Raw genomic sequence first — 25,212 nt, forward strand, 5'->3', positions numbered from 1 at the left:
GCCCAACAACCACTTGCTTCCACAATCTAAAATCATACAGGCCTTGGGGCCGGAGCGATAGCACAGCGGGTAGGGCGTTTGCCTTGCACGCGGCCGACCCGGGTTCGATCCCCGGCATCCCATATGGTCCCCCAAGCACCGCCAGGAGTAATTCCTGAGTGCAGAGCCAGGAGTAACCCCTGAGCATCACTGGGTGTGACCCAAAAAGCAAAAAAATAATAATAATAAAAAAAATAATAAAATCATACAGGCCACCATACTCCTGGCATGATTTCACAGTCTCAGGACGGACCTCAGCAAGATATTATCTACTGAAAAGGTATGCGGGTTTTGTGACTGAAATCTCCAGGCTTTCTTGGGGTTGTGATGGGCTATCTTCCCCCACCTACCTGTACTTCCAAAAGTCTCAGCAGTCACATCCACACCCCAAAGTGGCCACCCAATTGAAAAGCTAATCCAGGCTACTGTCCTCATAAAAATACTTGATAAAAATACTTGAATGTCCTGAATAAACACGATGACCTCTTAGCACCCGTATTGCAAACAATAATGCACAAAAGGAAAAGGAGAGAGGAAGAAGGAAAGTGCTTCCCATAGAGGGAGACTGGGCATAAAGTTTTGGGGGATGGTAGAGGGAAACAGGGGGCACTGGTGGTGGGAAATGTATACTGGCGGAGGGATGGGTAAGAGATCATTGTATGACTTAAACCCAATTATGAACAGCTTTGTAATGATCGATCTCAAATATACTCAATTACATATTATTTTAAAAATTTAAAAAGTGGGGGCTGGAGTGATAGCACAGCGGGTAGGGCGTTTGCCTTGCACGCGGCCGACCCGGGTTCGATTCCCAGCATCCCATATGGTCCCCCGAGCACTGCCAGGAGTAATTCCTGAGTGCAGAGCCAGGAATAACCCCTGTGCATCGCCGGGTGTGACCCAAAAAGCAAAAAAAAAAAAAAATTAAAAAGTGGGGCTGGAGCAATAGCACAGCAGGTAGGGCATTTGCCTTGCAGGCGGCCAACCCAGGTTCAATTCCCAGCATCCCATATGGTCCCCTGAGCACCACCAGGGGTAATTCCTGAGTGCAGAGCCAGGAGTGACCCCTGTGCATCATCGGGTGTGACCCAAAAAGAAAAAAAATTTAAAGTAATGTGGAGTTCATGCCCAATTCAATCAGCTTAATCAATGGCTGAATAAATAGCAGTACTCCTATGTTAAAAAAAAAAAAAGAAAGAGAAAAAGAAACTGGTATATACAGAAAATGGAATACTACTCAGCTATAAGAAAAGACAAAAGGGGGAGCAGAGCGATAGTACAGTAAGGAGTTTGCCTTGCACACTGCTGATCCGAGTTAAATCCTGGGCATCCCATATGGTCCCCTGAGCACCGCCAGGATAATTCCTGAATGCAGAGTCAGGAGTAAATCCTGAGCATTGTTGGATGTGACAAGGAAATAAAGGGAGGGAGGGAGGGAGGGAGGGAGGGAGGGAGGGAGGGAGGGAGGGAGGTGAGGGAGGGAGGGAAGGGAGAAAAAAGGAGAGAAAGAGAGAGAAAGAGAAATTAAATCATGCAATTTGTCACTATGTGGATGGAACTGGAGGTTACCATGCTGAGTGAAATCAGCGAGAAGTAAAGATATAACATATAAAGAAACATAGTATAAGGGAATATCAAAGACCAAAGGCAACAAAATTGGGAACTGGGCTACAGAACTGAGTGTACCAAGAAGTAGGAGAGGGGCCAGAAAGATAGCCCAGTAGGTCGGACAATTGCCTTGCATATGGTCAACCTAGGTTCAATACTGAGCACCCTGTATGTTCCCCGAAGCCCACCAGAAGTGAACCCCGGACACAGACCCAAGAGTAAGACTTGAGTATCACTAGCTGTAGCCCAAAAATGAAAAAATAAAAATAAAACAGAACATATAAGGGCTGGAGAGATAGGACTTGCCCTGAACATGCCCAACACAGATTCAATCCGTGGCATCCCGTATGATGTCCTCCAAGCATCATCAGAAGTAATTCCTGAGTTCAGAGCTAGGAGTAAGCCTTGGGATTCACCATGTATGAACAACAACAAAAATCACCAAACAAACCAAATAAACTAAAAATCTTTTTAGAAAGTAGAATATATAGGGCCAGAGAGAAGGTACAGTGCTTGCCTTGAAAGCAGGCGATATGAGACTGAACCCCTGAGCACTGCCAAGATTAAGTCCTGAGTACTGTCATGTATGTTCCCCAAAAGAAAAAATAAAACAAAAAGGAACATATATACCTTCTGAATAAAGAGATTACAACAAAGTATCCTTACATAGAATACTGCAAAATATAGATGTATATAAAACAATTTTGGGAGCTGGAGTGATAGCACAGCAGGTAGGGCGTTTGCCTTGCAAGCGGGCGACCCAGGTTCAATTCCCAGCTTCCCATATGGTCCCCTGAGCACCACCAGGATTAATTCCTGAGTGCAGAGCCAGGAGTAACCGCTGTGCATCACCAGGTGTGACCCAAAAAAAAGAATAAAAAATTGTATATGTTTATTTTAAAAATAAACATATTAAGAATTTTAAAAACCTAAAAGATCTTATGAAACTATTGCTTTCAACTAAATAATACATGGATAATCCTTACAAACACGCATATTATCCCAAAGAAATTATGTAGACTGACTGGAGTGATAGTGGGTAGAGCATTTGCCTTGCATGTGGTTAACCCAGATTCAATCCCTGGCATCCCATATGCCCCCCCCCGAGCATAGCCAGGAGTAAATAACCCCTGAACACTGCTGGGTTGACCCCAAAACCAAAAAAAAAAAAAAGTATAGAATAAAGTGACTATATTATATTTACACGATTAACATTTTTGAAAATTGGGGCAGGTAGGGTGTTTGCCTTGCATGCGGCCAACCCAGGTTCGATTCCCATCATCCCAGGGGTAATTCCTGAGTGCAGAGCCAGGAATAACCCCTGTGCATTGCCGGGTGTGACCCAAAAAGAAAAAAAAAATCATTAAAAAAATGTCCACAACACAAACTGATTTTAGGTACAAAACAGCAACAGAACCATAGCAATACTAAATATGCTAAGAAATTGTTTAATGGAATAGTACTTTTCAGAAACATTGAAACATTGCATGAACCTCACAACTAACCTAACCACACTATTTGGAGTATCTTTCAACTATCAATTTACAATAACAAAACACAATCTACATGATGTTTCTAAATTTTCCAAATTGAAAGGAATGGATTCCCTTTGTTAAAAAAGTGTTCTGAAGCCAAGAATATGCCTCAAATGGAGGCTACTGGGTCTATCCCCAACTCTAGAACTTTCCCCAAGTACCACAAGTTGTGGCCCCAAAACCCCAGCCCTCCCAATAAAGGATTGAGATGATTCTAAATTTCGGGGCCACACCTGGCAATGCTCAAAGGTTACTCCTAGCTCTGTACTCAGAAATTACTCCTGGCTGTGCTGTGGGGGCGATATGGGGTAATTGGGATTGAACTCATGTCACTCACGTGCAAGGCAAAAGCCTGAAATGCAGTACTATCGCTCTGGCCCCAAGATGACTTTTTTAAGTAACGTTTATTATCTTATATCCTAAGATCTTTAAATATGTTTCGATATAAGGAGAAAAGTAAAAGAATTCTAGAATACAGAATATCTCATTTAAGTCTTATGCAAAAACTTTTTTGTTTTCGGGCCTCAGTCATCAATACTCAAAGCCTATTCCTGTCTCTGTACTCAGAAATCAGTCCTGACAGCACTCAGAACCATATGGATTGTCAGGGATAAAACCCAGGTCAATCGCATGTAAGTCAAGTGCCCTAACCACTAGGCTATCACTCTGGTACGTTATGCAGTAACTGCAAATAAGAAAATATTCGTTGGATTTCATAAGGGTTGTTTTATGGTTATTATTTTTTTAATGAAGAAAACAGTGTACACAAGTCAATACAAAGGTGACAGAATAGCTAGACAAAATAGGCAAAGTTGGCCAAAGAGACAGTACAGCATCCTCAGGAATGATACTGAACACAGAGCCAGAATCCCTTACTTAACACAGCCAAATGTGGCCCAAAAATCAGTAAAATAGCAAAAAAAAAAAAAAAAAAAAAAAAAAGAACAGAGAAGAATATAGGCAGATTTTTTTTTCAAAGGGGTGTGTATGAATCTAATTACCATTCCAGGATATGTAGGAAAAGCATTCACCCTTTCTACACCTATTGACCAGCACTTTTTGTGGACCGGTGGCTGAAGATCAATACCCTTAAGTTTAAAATGAGTGGGGCCAGAGCGATAATACAGTGGTAGGGCATTTTTCTTGCACACAGCTGACCTGGGTTCAATCCCCAAGATCCCCTATGGTCCCCCAAGCACTGCCAGGAGTAATTCCTGAGTGCAGAGCCAAGACTAACCCTGGAGCATTGCCAGGTATGTCCTAAAAATTAACAGAAAAAGTTTAAAATGAGTGGGTCAGAGAGAGTTAATACTGGGGGTTACAACATTTGCGTTGAATGAAGTCAACCCCAGAGTTCAATTCCCAGCACCACATAAGATTTGCTGAGAATCACCAGGAGTGACTCCTGAACCCAGAGCCAGGAGTAGCTCCCAGACACCACTGGGTGTTTACCAAATACCAAACCAAAAAAAAGTCTTAAATTTAAAATGAGGGTAGGAAAATGGCTCAGTGTTAAACTACATATGTGTCTGAGTTCGAACCCTGGAACTACCAAAATAAAAGCAGTAATAAAGTTTAAAATAAAACTTTACCTGTCCTCCCAGAGACAGAGTCAACTTTATACCCCCTTTGAACCTGGGCAGCCCTTGTGAAACGCTTCAACCAACAGAATGTGGTTTCAGAAACAGGAATTTAAGAGGCCTTAGAGCTTCCCCTTTGTGCCTTCCAGAATCAATGCTAAACCTACCACGTGAAAAAGCCAGTCGACCCTAGTGGAGAATAAGAAGCCACGTGGAAAAAAATCTTAAGAAACCATCAACAAAAACACACACCAACTGTCAAGACATTAGTGAGACTATTCAGACCCTCATGCCCATCAATTCTCAAAGTAAGTGCAAATGCTCTGGTAAAGTCATGAAAAATCAACAAAGGGACTGCCTAGTCAGGTGGTTTTCAAACTAAACCTGCAGACCAGCATCATTTTGTGGGTCAGCGATTGAAAACCTCCAACCTAGTCAATCCATGAAATCATGAGAAATAATCACTGTTGTTTTGAGTCACTAATACATGACCACATAATTGTTCACATTATGTATTTTTAGAAGTTATCAAAATAAATCTTAAGTAATTAGTAATTGGAGAGATTTATAAATTATCATTAACAAAACAAGTCAAGCATCTTACAAAAGAAAATAGTATTCGAACTAATTAAAAATAATTTGTTATGCTTTTTGTTCTCAATAAAGCATATTTCAAGTTATCAATGTTTCTAAGAATGACATTTAAAGTTCTATATGCTTCTGTTTCCACAATTATTACCATTATAAAACAGTCACAATCACCAGAGCAAAGATCAACACTGGCAAAATGTTTACATCATAGTAGTTCAATTTTTCTGAGTTTAATTTATAGATCTTGCCTTAATAGCAATACTGAACAAATGCTACCCAAGTTGGTACATAGTCTGGAAACACTAAAATTTTAATAACAATTTTTATTTTTATTAAATTTTTCATCAAAAACATCTTTATATTTATTCATGTGAGACTGCCATTATAATTATGACATGGTGTTATTAAAATTCATGATGCCTATTTTTACATACCTCTATTGTTGGATGAGTATTATGCTTGTAAGCAGTATACAAAGGAAACTGAATTTGAAATATTTTTGCCACACATAGTAAGAGTTTTTCCTTCTCATCTGTATTCCACAAACTAAAAGGATCAGAACTCTTTGAAGATTCCTCCTCAGTCAGATTACAAATTCTTGTAGAGTGTGATTTTTTTTCTATTGATTTTTGTCTTTCTTTATTTCCTTCATTACATTCTCTTTCTGTATTTAGTGGCTCTTCCACTTGATTATTCTCATCTTGCCAAGAAGAATCTATGTTAATAGTAGTACAATGTTTACAAAGCTGGTCCCGGAGCACTTGAACTTGAGCAATCACTAAGTTAATAAGTGCACACACTACTTGGTTAAAAATTTCCAAATGCTTATATTCCTTGAAGCAGCATAGACATTGCCTATAATATAAAAAAAATTTTAATTAATTGGTGTTTCCAAAAAAGGCAATTATATCTAAATAAGAAAGACAACAAATATTAATTTTTTCTATAGACTTCAGTTATTTCCTCCTTGCTTAGATGATAGCATCTTAATTTAAAAAGACACCATCATGGTGCCTGGGCTATGATAGTACAGCAGGTAGAGTGCAAGCCTTAAAATTGGCCAACCCAATTCAATCCCCAGCATCCCATACAGTACCCCGAGGACTGCCAGTAGTAATTCTTGAGTGCAGAGCCGTAAGTAACCCCTAAGCACCACCAGGAGTGGCCCCAAAACCAAAATTAATTAATAAGTGAGACAGAGACATCATCACATTTTTAAAAATTAAAAAATAACCACAGTACTTCAATTAGTAAAGTCCCCAATGTTAGGCAAACAGCTCTCATTCTATGGATGTTCTATTCTTTTATCGAAAAGTAGTATTTAACACAAGCTATGACATATATCAATACTTTCTACGTACTGAGCATGTAATGTTTCATAAGTAGTAGGACTATCTAAATACAATACCTTATTACTGGAGTAAACTACTTTGCAAAGGTGGTTTTGTCTTCAACTAGTAAAAGTCATTAGTTTAAAAATTATTTGCTGGACCAGAGAGATAGTACAGCGGGTTGTGTGTTTGCCCTGCAGCACTCGAGCCAGGTTAAAGCCCCAGCAGCCCATATGATTCCCTGAGCCCTGCCAAGAATGATCCCTGAGTGTGCACCCTCCAACAAAGAAAAAGAAAAAGTTAAAGATAAATAAATATTATCTGCTTGGGGACAGAGAGAAAGTCCAGCATGTTAGGCACTTGCCTTGCAAGGCCCAACCCAGGTTCAATCCCCAGCACTATATATGGTTCCCTGAGCCCTATGCAGAGTAATCCCTGATTACAAAGCCTAAGCACAGCTGGGTGTGGTCTCTCCCCACCCCCACAACTTTAATTTTGGTGGCCAAAGTGTTAGTAGAACAGACAGGCATTTGCCTTGCAGGAAGTCACCTAGGTTCAATTCCCAGCACCCCATATGGCCGCCCAGGCACTACCAGGAATGATTCCTAAGTGCAGAGTCAGGAATAACATCTGAGCATTACTGGGAGTGGCCCAAAAACACACAAACTTTTTTATCTTAAAGGCTACTTGTTCCTATCATATTCATATTTGACAGATTACATACATATGTACACATTCCAGTTAAAACAGTAAGAGTAAATATGACACACAAATCTAGTTCCCTTAGACATACTCAGCTAGTAGCATAATGCCTGGCATAGTACAGATACTCAAAAGATCTAGTGAATCAACGAAAGCAAATAATATACATAGAATCACTTGTTTACAATAATTCAATGATCGTAACAGTTAAGCAACTATTACAATTTGTACCCAGTAATAAAACAAATAAAAACATCTACATTATAGTCCAAATAGATCAACAAACAACTCTAAAAATTAATAAAACCCCATCACAAATAACTCAGAAATAACTTTGTTTCCATGGATGCAGCAGATTTTCAATGTAACCACAAATTTTTTGACACTCTTCCTCCTAAACGGTGAAACCCAATGAGGCCTAAGAAATAGTACAGTAGGTATGGAATTTGCCCTGCACATGGCCAACTTGATGTCCATCCACAGCATCCCGTATAGTCCCCCAAGCCCTCCAGGAATGAGATCACCCTGAGTACTCAGCCAGAAATAAACTAAGTACCACATAGTGTGATCAAAAACAAAAACGCAAAGGCTCATTTAACAATTCACAAAATATAAAATAACCATTTAATAATTTTGAAAGAAAGGGCATTTGTTTTTTGTTTTTGTTTGTTTGTTTTTTGCTTTTGGGTCAAACCTGGCGATACACAGGGGCTACTCCTGGCTCTGCACTCAGGAATCAATCTTGGCGGTACTCAGGGGACCATATGGGATGCTGGGAATCGAACCCGGGTCGGCCGCGTGCAAGGCAAATGCCCTACCCGCTGTGCTATTGCTCCAGCCCCCAAGAAAGGTCATTTGTTATAATGACCCCTATACATTCATACATCTTTTTCATTTTATTTTTTTTTGGGGGGGGGGAACCTGGCAGTGCTCAAAACTTACTCCTGGCTCTGCATTCAGGGATCACCCCTGCAGGCTTGGGAGACCATATGGGATTCTGGAGACAGAACCAGGCTGATGGCATGTAAGGCAAACACCCTCCCTACCCACTGTAGTACGGCTCCAGTTCATCATACATTATTTGTCACGTATGCAGGAATTAAGTGTATATACTTGTCTAGGTGTAAATGTAATAGCTGACATGTACATATATTTGATCATTTAAGTACCAAAATTACTATCAAAGTATTACAATTTCATTGTAAAATCATAAAATTGCATCAGAGTAACTTGACCAAAAAAAAAAAAAAAAGCCACTGGTGGACGGGTAGGCACTCGACTATTGTATGAATGAAATGCAAGCACCAAAGTTTGTAAGTCTGTAACTACCTCACGGTGATTCACTAATAAAAAATTCAAAAAAAAATACACTCGTAAGCAAAGATTTCATGTTAATAAGAAAATATGGAGGTATGGTGCCGCCAGCAGGTGAACCTGTACCTGCAGGGCAAGTACATCAGCAGCCTGATAGTGCTTCAGGCTTCCTGATACCCGCAAAATGCCACTGTGCCTCTGGCAGGACCCCAACAACTTGGGACCAAATTTCCTGAGAAATTAAACAGCCAAAAATTCGGTATGTGGGAGTCACGCACACAAACCACTTCCAGCTCAGCTACACAGGCTCATTTTTCAGCCTGGCTTCAGAGACCCATTAATAAATCTCCTAAGAGATCAAAAGCTGCAGTTATCTTGGACCTGCACAAGGCTGAACATACTGGGGTAAATAGGAGAAGGGGGACAGGGGGTTAGTCTGGTGCCCACCCAAGCAGAGTCCTCCAGAAGCTGGTTGCTTCCACAATCCAAAATTGCCACCATACCCCCAGCCTGACTCCACCATTTCAGAACACACCTCACCAAGATAAAATCTGCTGGAAATCTGGTTATGCAGATTTTGTGACTGAAATCTCTAGGCTTTCTCAGAGTTGAGGTCAGCTACCTTCCCTATATTCCTGGTAGCACTGGCAGTCAGCCCCACAAACCAACTGCAGAGCCACCATGTAAGCTCTTCTACTGGCCTTGCTTCAGAGACCCATAAACAAATTCCCAAAGAGATCAAAAGCCACAGTTAATCGCAGATGGGGGCAAGGCTGACCAGATCAGGGTAAATCAAAAGGGGGCAAGTCAGCCTGGTTCCCACCCAAGCAGAGCCCCCAGCAGCCGCTTGTTCCCACAATCCAAAAGCACCACTATGCCCCTGGCCTTACTGCACCATCTCAGGACAGAACTCACCAAGATATAATCTACTGATTATTCAGGCATGTGGGTTTTGTGACTGAAATCTCCAGGCTTTCTTGGGGTTGAGATGGGCTACCTCCCCCAACCTCCCTATACTTCCAGAAGCCTCAGCAGTCACATCCGCACCCCAAAACTGCTACACAGTTAAAAAGCTACTCCAGCCTTACCGTACTGATAAAAATACTGAATGCCCTGAACAAACACAATGACCTCTTAGTACCTGTACTGCAAACCATATGCACAAAAACAGAGGGAGGCTGGGAGGGAGGGGGTGTTAAGGGATGGTGAAAGGGAAATGGGGGACACTGGTGGTGGGAAATGTACACTAATGGAGGGATGGCATTGTATGACTGAAACCCAATCACGAACAGCTTTGTGAAGGTCTATCTCACAGGTATTCAATAAAAAATTTTTTTGTTTTTAATGTGGAGTTCATGTCTGCTTCAGTCAGCTTAATCAGTGGCTGAATAAATAGCAGTACTCCTACATTTAACAAAAATTAAATTAAAAAGAAAAGAAAATAGGGGACATGAGGGGTGATGCAGAGAGGATAATAAAGAAAGTAAGGCACCTGACCTGTATGTGGCTGACCAAAATCTAACCTCAGTACCACAAATGGTTTAATACACAGAATCTGATATAATTTCCTGAGCACACCAGGAGTGATTCCCGAGAATGAAGCCAGAAGTAATCCCGCAGCATCGCTGGATGTGGCCCCAAAACTAACAAAGAATGAGGGGGGCCAGAGTGAAAATGCAGTGCATAGGGCACTTTCCTTACATGTGGTCGACCCAGGTTTGATCCCAGCACCCTATATGATCCACTGAGCCCACCAGGAGTCATCCCTCAGTGCAGAGCCAGTAGGAACCCCTAAGCACTTTATATGTGTTCTACCACTGTCACAAACATTAGATTATTAGTATTGCTTTTGCATCATTAGATATAATTGATCCAGGAGGGATTGCTGTTGGAATATTGAATGCAAATAACAAATCATCATGAACAACTTTGCAAACCAGTGTTTAACTGGGGAATAAAATACAATAAAATGTAAGCTTCATAATAACTTATCCGATCATCTATGTTACAACCACTACTATCAACTGAGTCAAAAATATTTCAGCTCATGAACAACTTTGTAACTGTATCTCATGGTGATGCTACAAACAAAAAAATTCAGCTGGGGGCCAGAGAGATAACACAGAAGGTAAAGATATGTGCTCTGCATGCTGCATACTATGATTCAAATCCTTGGCACCTCATATAGTTCCCCAAGCAAGCCAGGGATCACTCCTACATCAGAATTAACACCTGAACACTGGCCAAAAAAAACATAGGAAAAATGATTTTAACTGAAATTCAGAAAAGACATGTTAAAATGATGGCAAGTAAATTTGGGGGTAGGGGGGTCATGGGGGCAGTGACCACTCACAGTGGTACTTGAGAAATTGTTTCTGGGAGAAGACCAAAACTCGCGGTGCTGAGGGACAACTCCTCACTTTGCCAGAGATTTCACCAAGGACTGGGGTAACCATGCAGCGCCAGGGATCAAACCCTGGCCACCTGCATGCAAAACATGCACTCTAGTACAGGAAGCATCTCCTTGGCCCCAAACTCTTAATTTTCAAGTTTCTAATTTTACTGAGAAAAAACATAACAAAGAATATTATAATAATTATTTGAAAATAAACTATTCTGATAAGCGCTAATATTCTCATATGTCTGAGAACATATGTTCACATCCTCCCATATACATAACATGTTCACTGATCACTGATTACAACGTTCCTAACACTTTTTCAAAAGGACTAAGAAGGGGTCAGTGATAGTACAGAGGGTAGGGCGTTTGCCTTACAAACAGCCGACCTGAGTTCAATCCCTGGTATCCCATAAGGTCTGCCAAGCCTGCCAGAAGCAATTCCTGAATGTACAGCCAAGAGTACCCATGAGCACTGCAGGGTATGTCCCATCCCCCAAAAATTGGTTTAACTTAAAAAGGAATTAAAAATAAAAAATAAAAGGAATAAGAAGGGAGCAGGAGAGTACAGTGGATAAGGCATTTGCCTTGTACACAGTACACCTGGGTTCAATATTTAGCATCCCATGTGGTCCCCCGAGTGCAATCCCTGATTATAGAGCCAGAGAAGCCCTGAACAGCACCAGGTATGGCCCAATGACCCCACTCCCCATCAAAAAAAAAAAAAAAAAAAAAACCTAAAACACACTGGCCCATATCTCAGTCTGAAATATGTTCTCTGGATGTTTTTCTCCCCTCAAGAAGTCCATGTTTGGGGGCTGGAGAAATAGCACAGCAGGTAGGGCATTTGCCTTGCATGGGGCCAACCCGGGTTCGATTCCCAGCATCCCATATGGTCCCCTGAGCACCGCCAGGGGTAACTCCTGAGTGCAGAGCCAGAAGTGACCTCTGTGCATCACCGGGTATGACCCCCCCCCCACCAAAAAAAAAAAAGAAGAAGAGGGGCTGGAGCGATAGCACAGCGGGTAGAGCGTTTGCCTTGCACGCGGCCGACCCGGGTTCGAATCCCAGCATCCCATATGGTCCCCTGAGCATGGCCAGGGGTGATTCCTGAGTGCAGAGCCAGGAGTAACCCCTGTGCATCGCCAGGTGTGACCCAAAAAGCAAAAAAAAAAAAAAAAAGAAGAAAGAAAAAGAAAAATCCATGTTCTTTCCCTCGTTCCCTCCCTTCCTTCCTCTCTCCTTTCCACTAGATCTTCCTCTTCTTTCTCTTTTCTCTATCGCGTTCCTCTCTCCTACCTATCTCCTCTCATTCTCGCTCCTCTTGTCTCATATTTCTATAAATTCCTTGAAATAAAACAATTTTATTGAACTTCTAAAAGTTTTTTTTTTTAATCTTATAAACAAACCCATGAATGAGAGGTTGAAGACATTGTACAAGGGTTAAGGTGCTTGCCCTGCATGCATCTAACCTGGGTTCTATCCCTGGATATAGCCATCAACCATGTCCTCCTATCCAGCACCACCAGGAATGATCCCTACAAAGGCATGAATAAGCCCTGAGCACTACTAGATGTGGCTAAATAAAAAACAAAAAAAAATGGGGGTTTAAAAAAAAAAATGAGGCCCTAAGTGGGTAAAGCACTTGCTTTGCACACTGCCAGTTTTATCCCAGGCATGCCATATGGTCCATCAAGCCCACCACCAAGAGTGATTCCTGAGTGCAGAGGCAAGAGTAAGCCTTGGGCATTGCCAAGTGCTCCCCCAACCCTTTCCAAAAAAAAAGCCTATGAATGACTATATGAGTAAGTTAAATAAAAGATTTACTAAATATTGATAAATGGCCAATTAATATTGACTAAATCCCTATGTCTTAGAAAATTTGATGATAACCAATGCCAATTTAAAACATAACTCCTGGGTCAAAAAGATAATACAGGGTTTAATCACTGCCTTCCATGCAGTCAAATCCTGGTTTGAGCACCATCAGAGCAACCCTGAAAATACAGAATAGCCCCTGAACATATTCTGGTCCAAACTAATAATAAAAAACAATTAAGTATGGGGGGGGGGTAAGGGACTGGAGCAATAGTACAGCAAGTAGGGAGCTTGCCTTCCACACAACCAACCTATGTTCCACACCCCATAGGGTTCCCTGAGCACTACCAGGAGTGATCCCTGAGCATAAAACCAAGAGTAAGCCCAGCGCATTGCCAAGTGTGGCCCAAAATAAAATAAAATATAAAGGGCTGAAGAGATAGTACAACAGCTGACGGGATTGATTCCTGGTGCCCCATATTGTCCCTGGAGCTCTGCCATGAGTGATCCCTAAGCTTAGCCAAGAGTTTAGACCTGAGGGGGCTAGAGTGATAGTACAGCGAGTAGGGCATTTGCCTTGCACACAGCCGACCTGGGTTGATTCCTAGCATCCTATATGGTCCCCTGAGCACCTCCAGGAGTAATTCCTGACTACAAAGCCAGGAGTAACCCCTATGCAGCCAGTGTGACCCAAAAAGAAAAGGAAAAAAAAAAAAAGATTATAGACCTGAGCACCACTGGGTATAGTCCAAAAACAAAATAAAATTTAACACCCAAGGCCAGTGGTGTAGTTCAGTATTAGAAAACTTGTGTCACATCTGCAAAATACTTTGTTCATCTTCAGCACCAAAACAGAAAAATATGTAACTCCTAAAGTAACTTTACTTTTACTTTTTTTTGTGTGTGCCACTGGATGTGGTCCCTAGCCCCCCCAAAATTAAAGGATGCATCATACCTCTGTGTCCAAGAATTGATATAAGCAAATATTTTGAGTGTATGTTCCTTTCTGAGTTGCAGTCCATCACCACCTTCTATATCCGATACTGAAATAAAATAGAAAAAGTTATTTTTAATTATGAATAATTTCAAAACAATAGTAAAGCCACATTTTAGAAGGCCTCTTTTTTTTCAAATGCAAATACTCTGAGACTACTTCTTCACTTTTGTCTAAGAAAACAAAATTTTGATCTGGGGTTGAAAAATAATATAAAGATTAAGTTGCTTGCTTAGCATGCAGCTGCAACACTGGCTCAAATCCTAACAACACATATAGTCCTCCAAGCCCTCACAGAGTTATGAGTGGTCCCTGAAAACCACCAGGCATGGTCCAAAAATAAATAAAACAAACTAAATCTTGATTAATTTAATTTAGCTTAAGGAACAATATGGGGGGGTGGGTTGGAGGGGAAAGGCCACACCCAGTAATGCTTAGGAACTATTCCTGGCAGTACTTACAGGACCGTAGGGGATGAAGGGGATTAAATTCGGATCTACCACATACAAGGCATGTGCACAACCTGCTGTACTATTACTCCAACTCCAATAAAGATTTCTAATATATGTAATTTTGGGGAGAAGGCAATTAATCTGGTATTACCTCAACTAATCTAGCAATTAATTAACGCTGGCCACTAATCCAGTAATACCTCACCTCCAACTCTACCCTCCTTTCTTTTAATATTTGTGATGCTGAAGTTGTGATAGGTCTAGCTTAAAGTTGTTGGGCTTTAGGGTTGTTTGTTTCTGGTACCTTTTGGTTTGGTTTTTCTTTTTTGGGTCACACCCAGGGATTATTCCTGATTCTGCACTCAGGATTTATTCTTGGCAGTGCTCTGGGGACTATAAGGGATGCTGGGGATCAAACCATGTTGGATGTGTGCAAGGCAAACGCTGTACCTGCTATACTATCACTCTAGCCCACTATCTTTAAGTTTTATTTCCAGTTAATGTCCAAAAAATTGACCTCTCATGCTTATTAGAAAAGGAAAGACCAGATTTGTACTTGTTAGTTCTAAGAGTGCCTCACTCCACAAAGGCATTGATTTCCAGTCTCCAGCTTCCAAGAACCACTTCCATGGTACTACTTTCAGATATATAATTAGTAGCCAGATAGCATCTCCTCTTTGCTGAAATCCTAACTTTCTTCACAGGGGCGACCTCCAAAGTATTTATTTTCTGACAACCCCCTTTCAATTATTTTCCCAGTCTTACTAGAAAGCGACTGCATCCTAAATTACCAACATTGGTATTTCTGGGTATCCTCGAGTTTCCTTCCTTAGCCCTGAAACTTCTAACACAAGTGTTAAATGCCCTCTTCAAATGCCTGACTATACCATAACTAACATATCATAAACAATAGATACTACCATGAGAAGAAAATTATAGATCAGATGGGCTGGAGCAATAGTATAGCAGGTAGGATGCTCGCCAAACACTCAACTCAGGTTCAATCCCTGGCATCCTGTATGTGCTAGTTCTGCCATTAGTCATTCCTGAGCATGAGCCAGGAGTCAGACCTGAGCGCTGCCAACTGTGGCCCAAAAAACAAACTGAAAATTTTTAATTTAATTATTAAAATTATAGACCAGAAGAGAAAGTGTATAGATACACAGTTTCGCTAATGGTCTAAATAAAATCTTGTTTGTTTCAATGAAATCTGCTATACAAAAAGCAAGGACTGGCAAATTTCTCTACAAAGGCTGAAAGTATTTTAAGCTTCAGAGTCTATATAGTTTGTTACAACTAGGCAGTTCTTCTGTTATATCTTTAAAACAGCCTGTAAATCTGTAGTATATAACTAGTAATATTTAAAAAAAAAAAGGCAGCTGATGGGGCCAGAGATAAAGAAGAGTGTGCAGGTCATTTGCCTTGCAAGCAGCCAACCGGTGTTCAATCCCCAGAATCCCATACAGTCCCTTGAGTACCAGGTGTGGGTCCTGAGTGCAGAGCCAGGAGTAAGCCCTGAGATCACCCACTGCCCCCCCCCAAAAAAAAAACAGCTGGCCAGATCACATGAGAGTTTGCTTACTCCAGGCTTAGACATAAAATCCCACGTGACAGGATTAAAAGTACTTTTTAAAGAAACATTATATTGATGGCATTAGGATTTACAATACTGTTAACTTTTCATGTACACATCATTCCAACACCACAAGCATCACGAGAGCCCACTTTCCCTCCACCTGTGTCCCGATGACTGCCCCCCTTGCCCCAAACCCTCATCTCATGTAAACTGAAGACAAAAATCTCCAGTTCCAATGAAAACAGTATTACATTTAAATTCTCACTGTATCATGGCCAGAGTGATAGTATAGCAGAGGGTTTACTTTGCATGTACCCAACCAAAGTTTGATCCCCCACAATCTAAATGTTCCTCTGATCCTGCCAAGAATGATCCCCGAGTACAGAGCCAGGAATAAACCCTGAGTACCGCTAGATGGTGACCACTACCCCCAAATCAAAAATTCTTCACAGTACCTGGTAGTTATCACATATGCATTAATACTTTCTGAGCGCCAGAGCAATACTATAGAGGGCACTTGCCCAGGTTCAATCCCTGGTACTACGTATGGTCCCCTGAGCACCACCAGTAATAAACTGTAAGTCCAGAACTAGGAGTAAGTCCTGCCCACCACCAGGTGTGGCCCCCCAAAAAAATAAAATTAAAATTGCTGAGCACTCTATATGCTAGGAACTAGATATATCATGATTTATTAAACTTAATTAAGTCAGTCCCCACCTCATGAAACTTAGTCTACAAGAGGCAGAATAAGAGGTGGTAAATGAATAAAAAAAACATTGTGCAGGGCCAAAGAAAATAGTACTGTGGGTAGGATGTTTGCCTTGCACACTGCTGATTTGGGTTCAATATCATCACCCCATATGGTCCCCCAACTCCTACCAGAAGTGATCCCTGAGCACAGCCAGGAGTAAGCCCTGACCACTGCCATTGTAGCCCAAAACAAAAAAATATATATTGAGGGGCCTGAGAGATAGTACAGCAGGGAAGGTGCTAGTCTTGTACACTCCCAACCCAGGTTTGACCCCCACCTCTCAGGTCCAGAAGCCGGCCTGGAGTGCTCCCTAAGTACAGAGTCAGGAGAAGACCTGGAGCACCCTTGGGTGTGGCCCCAAAACCAAAAACAGAGAGAGAGAGAGAGAGAGAGAGAGAGAGAGAGAGCGCACAGTGATAAATGCCAAAAAATTTAAGTAGGTCATTGTACAGCAAGTAATATGCACAACCCACAATACAATGAGGAGACAGGAAAGAATGATCCAGGTTGTGATCATTAAATGGAGACTGGAATGCTAAGAATTCAGACATCAAAAAAGGATAGATGAGGGGCCAAAGCAATATTACAGTGAGTGGGGCACCTGCCTTGCACATGGCTGCCTTAGATTTTATCTCCAACACCCCATATGGTACTCAGGATTAATTCCTAAATGCAGAGCCAGGAATAAACCCTGAGCACCACCGGGTGCAGCCCCAAAACAAAACAAACAAAAACCTGAAAAGAGATTAAAGTATTCTACATTTATGTTTGAAGGGAATACAGAGAAACCAAGGAAACAGCTACAGTGGTAAAAAACATGCAACCATAAATTACCCAACTCCTTATTCCCTCTCCTTCCCCCAGCACCCCTAGATGCCCTTAAACATCATTGCGGCACCCTAGGCACATAGTCCTGTATTTAAAACTAAATAAAAGTAGGGGCCCAGAGAATATGGTGGGTATGCTGTTTGCTTTGCTCACAGAACCCCAGATCATCCCCCCAAGCACTTCCAGAAGTTATTCCTACATGAGAAGTCAGAAATAAGCCCTGAGCACAGCAGGGCATGTTGCAAAAACAAAGAAGAAAAGTCAATACAAATATGGAGCAGGGAAATGGCACAGGGATTAAGGAACATGCCTTGCGTGTGTGCAAGCTAGGTTCAAGTGTCATCATTACATGGACTCTCAAGTCACCAGTGTACTCCTGGAGGGCCCCATACAGCAAGGTGGCCCTCATGGTACCCAAGCAGAATATGGATAGCATCACATCCTCAGGTCCTAGTATTAAAATAAACTATGTAGCCCAGTTAGCCAAGTGTCAGTGGAAGTATAGAAGTGGCCCACAGGGTCTATGAGCACTGCTTGGGAAGCACCCAAACCACCAAAAACAGTACAAATGGCACACCAATAATAATGCACATTCTGAAAAAAGGCAGTCATCTCCTGCACACCAACATAGCTTCCCAACTCATTCCATTGTTTTCACATATAACCCCCCCAAAAAAAAGTCAAGAATATCCTGTCAAGGTTTGACAAAGCAGAACTCTGCAACCAGTCAATAAATACTTGATGAAAGACTGAAAGCTTCTAAGGATCAGTAATATGATATAATAATAGGATTTTTAACCTCTATTTGTCAGTATAGGAGATCAAGCTACAGAAGTTAAACAAAAAGAAGTACATTGACGGGGGCTGGAGCGATAGCATAGCGGGTAGGGCATTTGCCTTGCACGCGGCCAACCCGGGTTCGAATCCCAGCATCCCATATGGTCCCCTGAGCACCGCCAGGAGTAATTCCTGAGTGCAAAGCCAGGAGTAACCCCTGTGCATTGCCAGGTGTGACCCAAAAAGCAAAAAAAAAAGAAGTAGTACATTGAAAAGAGGTAGTATTATTGACCTCTGTTCAAGATACATTTCTTTATCTAGAAAGCAGATTCCACCAGAAACATTCTGTTACAAGAGCCAGAACAATAGTATAGTGGGTTGGACGTTTGCCTTGCACGTGGCTGACCCAGGTTCAATCCTCAGCACCCCATATGGTCCCGCAAGCACTGCCAGGAGTGATCTCTAAGAACAGAGTCAGGGGTAAGCTCTGAGCACTGCTGGATGTGGCTCAAAAAACAAAAAAGAAAAAACTGTTGGGACAAATAAATTCAGCAACGTAGAAGGTCACAAAAATCAAAACACACACACACACACATATCATTCCGTTTCTTTTTCCACAGTTTCTTGCTCAGCACCCTCCAAATGCAAAAATCACTTCATTTCTATACATAAACAAAGTACACACACACACATATATATTAGGCTAGTAAAAGTTTTATCAATTAACAGTATTTTTGGCCCCTGCCCCCATAGTTGGGCCCCTAGTCTCAGTTGGGTTCATTAGTCTTGTGCCATAGCCCCATTTACACAATCTTAAACTGTGGCCCACTTGGAATATCCTGGGGACCAATAAGAGCCATATACCCCCTGGCTGAGAAATGCTGGCTTAAAGCACTTTTCCTGCCCGCAAAAATATCCTCCCCCCCCAAACACTCCCCAAAAACCTTTTCCAATACAAGGCTGAGAATTCAAATTCCAGTGATGAACACACACTGGAGTAACCAAAAGAACTGTTATTTAAGATCTACTGTTAAGAAAAAGCCTAGATGAAAAGCAAGCAGGAAGCTGGAGAAACAGTACAGCAGTTTAGCCTTGGATGTGGCTGACTCAATCAGAGCAATACAGTGGGTAGGGTATCTGCCTTGTATGGGGCAGACACAGTTTCAATCCCCAGCACCCCATAAGCCTGGCCTGGAGTGACTGGCCTGGAGTGAATCCAGCAAGGATGAAGTCCTGAGTACAGCCAGGTGAGCCCCACACCCCCAAACCCCCAAAAAGAGGCAGATCAAGCATAAGAACATCACAGTGCTGACCCATTTTCTGGGGGAAATTTTCACAGCAAGGAAAAAAAGAAAAATTTCCTATTCCTAGTTGGAAAACAATATTATTAAAACTTAACTACCCAAATGTCCTGCCAAATTGATACAATCCCTATAAAAATCGCAACTATTAGGGCTGAAGATTTAGTTCAGCTGGTAGGGTGTTGCCTTGCATGCAGCCTATTCAGGTTCAATTACCCATGTGGTCCCCCAAGCACTGCCAGGACTAATTCCTGAGCACACAGCAGGAGGATCCCCTTAGAACTGCCAGGTGTGCTCTATCCCCTCACAACTATTTTTGCAGAGATATAACATTTCTTCTGGTTCTGCAATGAAGGGTAACTCCTAACAGTGCTTGGGGACTATATGGGGTGCTGAAGATCGAACCCATGTCAGCCATGTACAAGTCAAGAACCCTACCCACTGTATAAACAGCGTAAACCTGGCCAAACCAGGTTCAATACTGCAACAAAATACCAGTAAATCAACATATTAAAATATATACTATGACACATTGAGATTTATTCCTGTGGTGAGGGTTCAACATATACAAACCAACAAATGTGATACACCACAAAGATTAAAGAAAACATGATCATCTAACAGGGATATCTTCAACAGAAAACTCGTATGACAAAATTCAATATTCTCATCCTTTCATGGTAAGAAAACAATTCAACAAATGGGGACTGAGAGAGAGTACAGTGGTTAAGGTGCTTGCCCTGCACATAGCTGGCCCCAGTTCAATTCTCAGCATGGCATATGGTGTCCAGAGCACCACCAGGATACAAAGTACAGAGCCAGCACTGTTTACAATAGCCAAAATCTGGAAAAAACCTGAGTGCCCACAAACAGATGATTGGTTAAAGAAACTTTGGTACATCCACACAATAAAATACTATGCAGCTGTTAGAAAAGATGGATCAACATGGAAAGTATCATGTTAAGTGAAATGAGTCAGAAAGAAACTGACAGAAAGAGAGAGACTGCACTCATCTGTGGAATATAAAGTAACAGAATGGGAGAATAACACCCAAGGACAGTAGAAATAAGAACCAGGTGTGCCCCACGACTTGGAAGCCGGCCTCACATGCTGGGGGAAAAGGCAGCTCAGACAGAGAAGGGAACACCAAGTAAATGTGTTTGGAGAACCCGCTCAGGTTGGGAGATGCATGCTGAAAGTAAACTATAGGCCAAACACGATGGCCACTCAATACCTCTATTGCAAACCACAACACTCAAAAGGAGAGAGAGATCAAAAGGGAATGCCCTGCCAGAGGCGGGGTGGAGGGGAAGTGGGGGAGGGGGGCCGGATAGGGTCAGGGTGGTGGGAGGGACCGGATACTGGGATCTTTGGTGGTGAATGGGCACTGGTGGACGGATGGATACTTGATCACTGTAAGACTGAAACTTGAACACGAAAGTTTGTAAGTACCTCATGATGATTCTTTAATTAAAAAAAAAAAGTACAGAGCCAGGAATAAGCCATGAAGCACCAACACATGTAGCCCAAGAGGGGAGGAAAAAAAAACACATTAAGTTTAGAAGTATCTCAATAAAATAAAAGCTATTTTTGGCAACATCACAGTAAAAGACTGAAAAGACTGAAGACATTTCCTTTAACATCAGAACACATCAGAACAAGTAAAGCTGACCCCACCCTTTCTCACCAATTCTATTAAAGAAGACTGAAATTCACTGGATTAGACAAGTAAAAATAAAAGTAATCAGATTAGGGCTGTACAGATAATACAGTGGGTAATGTGTCTGCCTTGCAGGCAACTTAGGTTCAATCCCCAGCATTCCATATGATCCCTGAAGTAATTCCTGATAGCAGAGCAAAGCGTAACCCTGAGCATGTCAGCTATGGCCCAACAACCAAAAATTTAATATAGTTAATTTAATATAATTATAGTTAATTTAATATAAAAATTTAATATAATTAATAATAGTAAAATAATAATAATAATGATGATCTAGATCAGAAATTTGTTTTGTAAAAACTGTTTACAACTATTTAACTAACTCAATGTACAAAAATCATATGGGAAATGCGGCTCAGCAACAGAGCATCTGCCTTGTGTGTGAGGCTCTGAATTTGAACCACCAGAAAAAAAGTTATTTTTCTAAATGCTAATATATCTTTTTGGACAGGTTTCTTTTGCAGGCGGTTTTTCTTTTGTCTTTTTGGGGGGAGGTGGGGGAGCCAAACCTAGGGATGCTCAGGGTTTACTCCTGGCTCTGAACTCAGGAATTACTCCTGAAGGCACTACTCGGACCATATGAGATACAGAGATCGGACCTGCGTCCTTAAAATAAAAAAAAATCCCAATAGCATCAAAAACAAAAATACTTCAGAATAAACATAAGCAAGACACCAATGAAAAAATTTTAAGGCACAGGCAGTTAGGAGTACAGAGGATGGGGAGAGGGAAATACAAAAAAATGGTGAGAGTATAATACAAAAAATACCACTGGGGTCTTCTTTTTGTTGTTGTTTTTGTTTTCTGGACACACCCTGCAGTGCTCAGGACTTACTCTTGACTTACTCCAGTGCTCAAGAGACCATAAACAAACTATTGATTTCTGTAAATTAGCATCCAGATTAAAATCATTCATTTGGGAAGACAACAACAACAAAAACCTGAGTCCCTTTCTTTTCTTTCTACTAATAAACACAAAAATTAAGATACCCTACCTATGTTCATATTAAGAGGACAAAGAACCTCTGGTTTCAGACATATCTCTTCAACTCCACCATTCTTCCTGCACTAACATACAAGTCAGAGACCTGGGCCCTAAGTAAACAGGATGAGGACGCTATTCAGGTCTCCCAAAGAGGAATGGAAAGAGCTATGCTTGGAATATCATGTCTCACTCACGTGAGAGAAGGAATCTGGCAGCTGACAATCAAGTATCAGGGATGCTGCCTTGTTTGCCAAGACGTCAAAAATCAGATGGGCCAGACACATACTGCGATTTGGAGACAGCCACCCACCTATGAGATGGTCAGACTTCTTCCTCAAGACCCTGAACAATGGGCTGGAGCAATAGCACAGCGGGTAGCGGGGTAGGGCGTTTGCCTTGCTTGGCCATGCTGGGTTCGATTCCCAGCATCCCATGTGGTCCCCTGAGCACTGCCAGGGGTAGTTGTTCCTAGTGCAGAGCCAGGAGTAACCCCTGTGCATTGCCAGGTGTGGCCCAAAAAGCCAAAAAAAGGCCCTGAATGAACAGTTTGCAGCTCTTCGTGTTCCCGGAGCAAGCAGACGCCACTGGGCTACACTAGCAAGCGACAGGGATGAATGGAGACGTTACTGGTGCCCGCTTGAGCAAATTGATGAGCAATGTGATGACAAGTGATACAAGTTATGTTCATGGAACAAAATTACTATTATTAAAATTCTCATACTACCTAATACATGGGCTATAGTCCTATCAAAATTTCAATGAATCCTTCACAAAAATAAAGCAATCCTAGTATTTACATGCAAAACACAAAAGATGGCAAAAGCACCTTAAGAATTTTAAAGGTACCCGCTTTGTAACTTTCCACATGGTGAATTAATAAAAGAATTAAAAAAAAAAAGAATTTTAAAGGTACCACACTTCTGACTTTAACCTATATTATAATGCCGACAATTTTCAAGTATGATACCAACATAATGAAACAAGGCAAATGAAACAGAATGGAGAAAACAAAAATTAACCAATACATATATACCCAACTAGTATTTGAAAAAGAATTCAAGAATACGCAATGGTGTTTTTTAACACATGGAGTAGAGGAAACTGAATATTTACACACAAAATAATAAAACTGAACCACTTTCTTAAATAAATATGAACTGAGAAAAAGATTATAAAGACTGATCCTTAACACTGTTAGTCTAGAAAACTTTCTTCTTTTCACTGATTTAACAATGGTTTTCAAAGCGTAAATACTGTTTCTAAGATATGTTACCACACTACCATTAAAACATGAGTTTTAATGGTAGTGTGGTAACATATCTTAGAATCCTTTCCCTAGAATCCTTTCATACAATTTTGAATTCTCCCTCTCCCTTAACTTAGGTCTAGGGCAACAATTTTTTTTAATGTAACACCAAAAGAATTAGCAAATAAAATTAAAACTTAAACAAGTAGAACTATTTAAACTAAGTTTCTGCACAGCAAAAGAAACAATTTGCTTAGTATGTATATTATAAAGGGATACTATCAATGTACATAAGGAATGCAATATCAAAACTTCAAAATTAAAAAAAAAAATCAATCTCAGGACAATAGCCAACCAGAGAGCCATAGCAATAGCTCCAACCAAACAGACTGAGTGCATGTTTTGCATTCAGGAGGTCCAGGTTCAATTCCTGATACTCACATGGTCCCCGACACTGTTGCAGGAATTTCAACCAAAAACAAAGTATTCTTGCCATTTAGTACAGCCCGCATTGACCTAACAATATTATGAAGTGATAAGACAGAAAGACAAACACTGCATGATCTCACTCAACTGAAATCTTAATAAGGTAAGCTCAGAGAAATAATTAAAAAAAAAAAAGTGGCTACTATCGGCATGTTCTCCCTCTCAGAGAACCTAGCAAACTTAAGAGAGTTTCCTGCCAGCACAGGAAAGCCTGGCAAGCTCCCTGTGGTGTATTCATATGGCAAAAACAGTAATAATGGGTTTCATTCCCCTGACCCTGAAAGAGCCTCCAATGTGGCAAGGTTGGGAGGGATGAGTAAAGAGAGGGCTAAGACAAATGGAGACATTACTGGGCCCATTCAAGCAAATCGATGATCAAAGGGATGACAGTGACAGTGAGAGTGACTGTTCTAATAGCCGACCTCCACTACCCAACCACCACCAACTCCAGGCCACTTTCCACATGCTCGGGCTGAGCCCCACACATGAGTGAACATATTCCTGGACCGCGAGGCCATGACACAGCATCATAGAGGGAAATAAATATATATGCCTCTCGGAAAACCCAGCAAGCTACCAAGAATATCCCGCCCTCAGAGCAGAGCCTGGCAAGCTCCCCATGGTGTATTCGATATGCCCAAAACAGTAACAATAACAGATCTCATTCCCCTGACCCTGAAAGAAGCTGGAAAAGTAAGGAGAGGCTGCTAAAATCTCAGCGCTGGGACGAATGAAGACAATACTGACGCCTACTGGAGTAAATCAATGAACAACAGGATGACAATGATACAGTGATACTGTTCTAATAATGTTGACTTTCCTGGAAAAAAAAAAAAACCCTAGGCCAGGGCAAGGCACTGGGTAGGGCACTTGCCTTGCTTCAATCCCTGAATCCCACCAGGAGTAGATCATCCCTGAGCACAGAGCCAGGAGTAAGTCCTAGGTACCATAGCTATGAATCCAAAAAATTAATGAATTAATCAAGAAACAGAGGATATTCAGTGTTAGAACACAGCTCCTCCCCCATATGTATGTTCATGTCCCTGGAGTATGCAGATTTAATCCCAAGCATCACAATAAAAAGGAAAAATCAAAAAGCTTTAAAAATTAACAGTAAGAGGGATTAAAATTGAAAGACTAATTAGGGAAAAGTCAAAGTTAAATTACGTATTTGGTAAT

At 41.3% G+C, this 25,212-nt stretch overlaps 1 protein-coding gene across 4 annotated transcripts in view; it reads right to left on the minus strand.

Moving 5' to 3' along the window:
- USP34 (ubiquitin specific peptidase 34) overlaps positions 1-25,212 on the minus strand; it is a 248,212-nt gene that overhangs the window by 203,710 nt on the left and 19,290 nt on the right. For 3 of the 4 annotated variants that reach the window (XM_055121529.1, XM_055121528.1, XM_055121532.1), the window contains exons 2-3: positions 13,872-13,959; positions 5,788-6,208 (exon numbers count right to left, since the gene is read on the minus strand). In XM_055121529.1, coding sequence (XP_054977504.1) covers positions 5,788-6,208; positions 13,872-13,959 — 509 coding nt within the window. Of the gene's footprint in view, positions 1-4,774; positions 4,952-5,787; positions 6,209-13,871; positions 13,960-25,212 lie in introns of those variants that run through there. The other variant, XM_055121531.1, reaches the window with a different exon arrangement.

This window comes from Sorex araneus, chromosome X (assembly GCF_027595985.1).
Source record: "Sorex araneus isolate mSorAra2 chromosome X, mSorAra2.pri, whole genome shotgun sequence".
NCBI lineage: Eukaryota > Metazoa > Chordata > Mammalia > Eulipotyphla > Soricidae > Sorex > Sorex araneus.